The 1,592-nt window shown below is 48.4% G+C and overlaps 1 protein-coding gene across 1 annotated transcript in view; it reads right to left on the bottom strand.

The window, feature by feature from the left end:
• The window catches only part of ZNF556 (zinc finger protein 556), a 24,233-nt gene continuing 22,641 nt past the window's right edge, over positions 1–1,592 (bottom strand). The window contains exon 2 of the mRNA XM_025367731.1: positions 1–1,214. Within this exon, the coding sequence (XP_025223516.1) occupies positions 158–1,214 (1,057 nt within the window). The 3' untranslated portion in view covers positions 1–157. The remainder of the gene's footprint in view (positions 1,215–1,592) is intronic.

Raw genomic sequence — 1,592 nt, 5'->3', positions numbered from 1 at the left:
GATGGGGTTTCACCGTAACCAGGATGGTCTCGCTCTCCTGAACTGCCTCAGCCTCCCAAAGTGCTGGGACTACAGGTGTGAGCCACCGTGCCTGGCCCTCCTGCTGTGAATTTTCTGAACCATGACATGTGAGTTAATTTGCACAGGTTTTCCCCCATTACTTAGATGCATAGGGTTTCCTTCCTGTGTGACTTCTCACATGACCTTGAAAGGCTTTGGGACAACTGAAAACTTTCCCACATTTTTCGCATTTACTGGGCTTCTCTCCAATCTGCATTCTTACATTTTTGGAAGAGCAAAACTCGCCTGAAGGCTTTCCCACACTGGCTGCACTGACAGGTTTCTCTCCCGTGTGCTTTCTCTCATGTTTGTGTAGAGATGAGGACCAACCATACGTTTTCCCACATTTTCCACATTTATAGACTTTCTCTCTAGTTTGCAATTTGACATTTGTGGAGGGGTGAGGCCTCGCTGAAGGCTTTCCCACGCTGCCCCTACTCACGGGCTTCTTTTTAGCGTGCGTTCTTGCGTGTTTGTGTAAGGAGGAGGGCCAACCAAATGCTTTCCCGCATGTTTCACACTTATAGGGTTTCTCTCCATTGTGAATTCTCACGTGTCGCTGAAAGGATGTTGCCCAGCAGTAGGCTTTCCCACACTGCTTGCACTCGTAGGGTTTCGCTCCGGCGTGCATGATCGTATGGACTCGAAAGGATTTCTGACACCTGAAGGCTTTCCCACAGTGCTTGCACTCATACGGCTTCCCTCCAGTGTGCATCATCACATGCGCCCGAAAGGATTTGGGACAACTGAAGCCTCTCCCACACTGCCCACATTCATAGGGCTTCTCTCCAGTGTGAGTCCTCACGTGTTCAGCGAGAGAGTGAGAACGAAGAAACGTCTTCCCACAAGATTGACAGGCATAGGGCTTCTCTCCACTGTGGGTTTTCTCATGCATCTGTAGGTAGGAAGGGCGACTGAAGGCTTTCCCACATGCCTTACATGTATATAATTTTTGTCCAGAGTGAGCTCTCTTGTGCCTCATCAGGGATGAAGAATGGGTGAAGAGTTTTCCACACTGGCTGCATTCATACCGTCTCACACCGGTGCGATGATTCTTGCGCAGATGACGATTACAATTTCGAGTCTTTCTGAAGGTTCCTCCACGCTTATTACCTTTACCGCTTTTACATGGTCTCTCCACCCTTGGATTTCTGCTAAAAATGGGCAGCACATTATTAATGGTTTATGCCTTCCATAATTTATTTTATTTTTTCCCTTGAGGCAGAGTTTTGCTCTTGTTGCCCAGGCTGGAGTGCAATGGCACGATCTTGGCTCACTGCAACCTCCGCCTGTGGGGTTCAAGTGATTCTCTTGCCTCAGCCTCCTGAGTAGCTGGGATTACAGGCATGCGCCACCACTCCCGGCTAATTTTGTATTTTTAGTAGAGACAGGTTTTCTCCATATTGGTCAGGCTGGTCTCGAACTCTTGACCTCAGGTGAGCCACCTGCCTTGGCCTCCCAAAGTGCTGGGATTACAGGCGTGAGCCACTGTGCCCAGTCAATTATTTCTTTTTTTTTTTTTTTTTTTTTTT

Source organism: Theropithecus gelada, chromosome 19, assembly GCF_003255815.1.
Source record: "Theropithecus gelada isolate Dixy chromosome 19, Tgel_1.0, whole genome shotgun sequence".
Taxonomy (NCBI): domain Eukaryota; kingdom Metazoa; phylum Chordata; class Mammalia; order Primates; family Cercopithecidae; genus Theropithecus; species Theropithecus gelada.
This window is presented reverse-complemented; position numbering and strand designations above follow the sequence as displayed.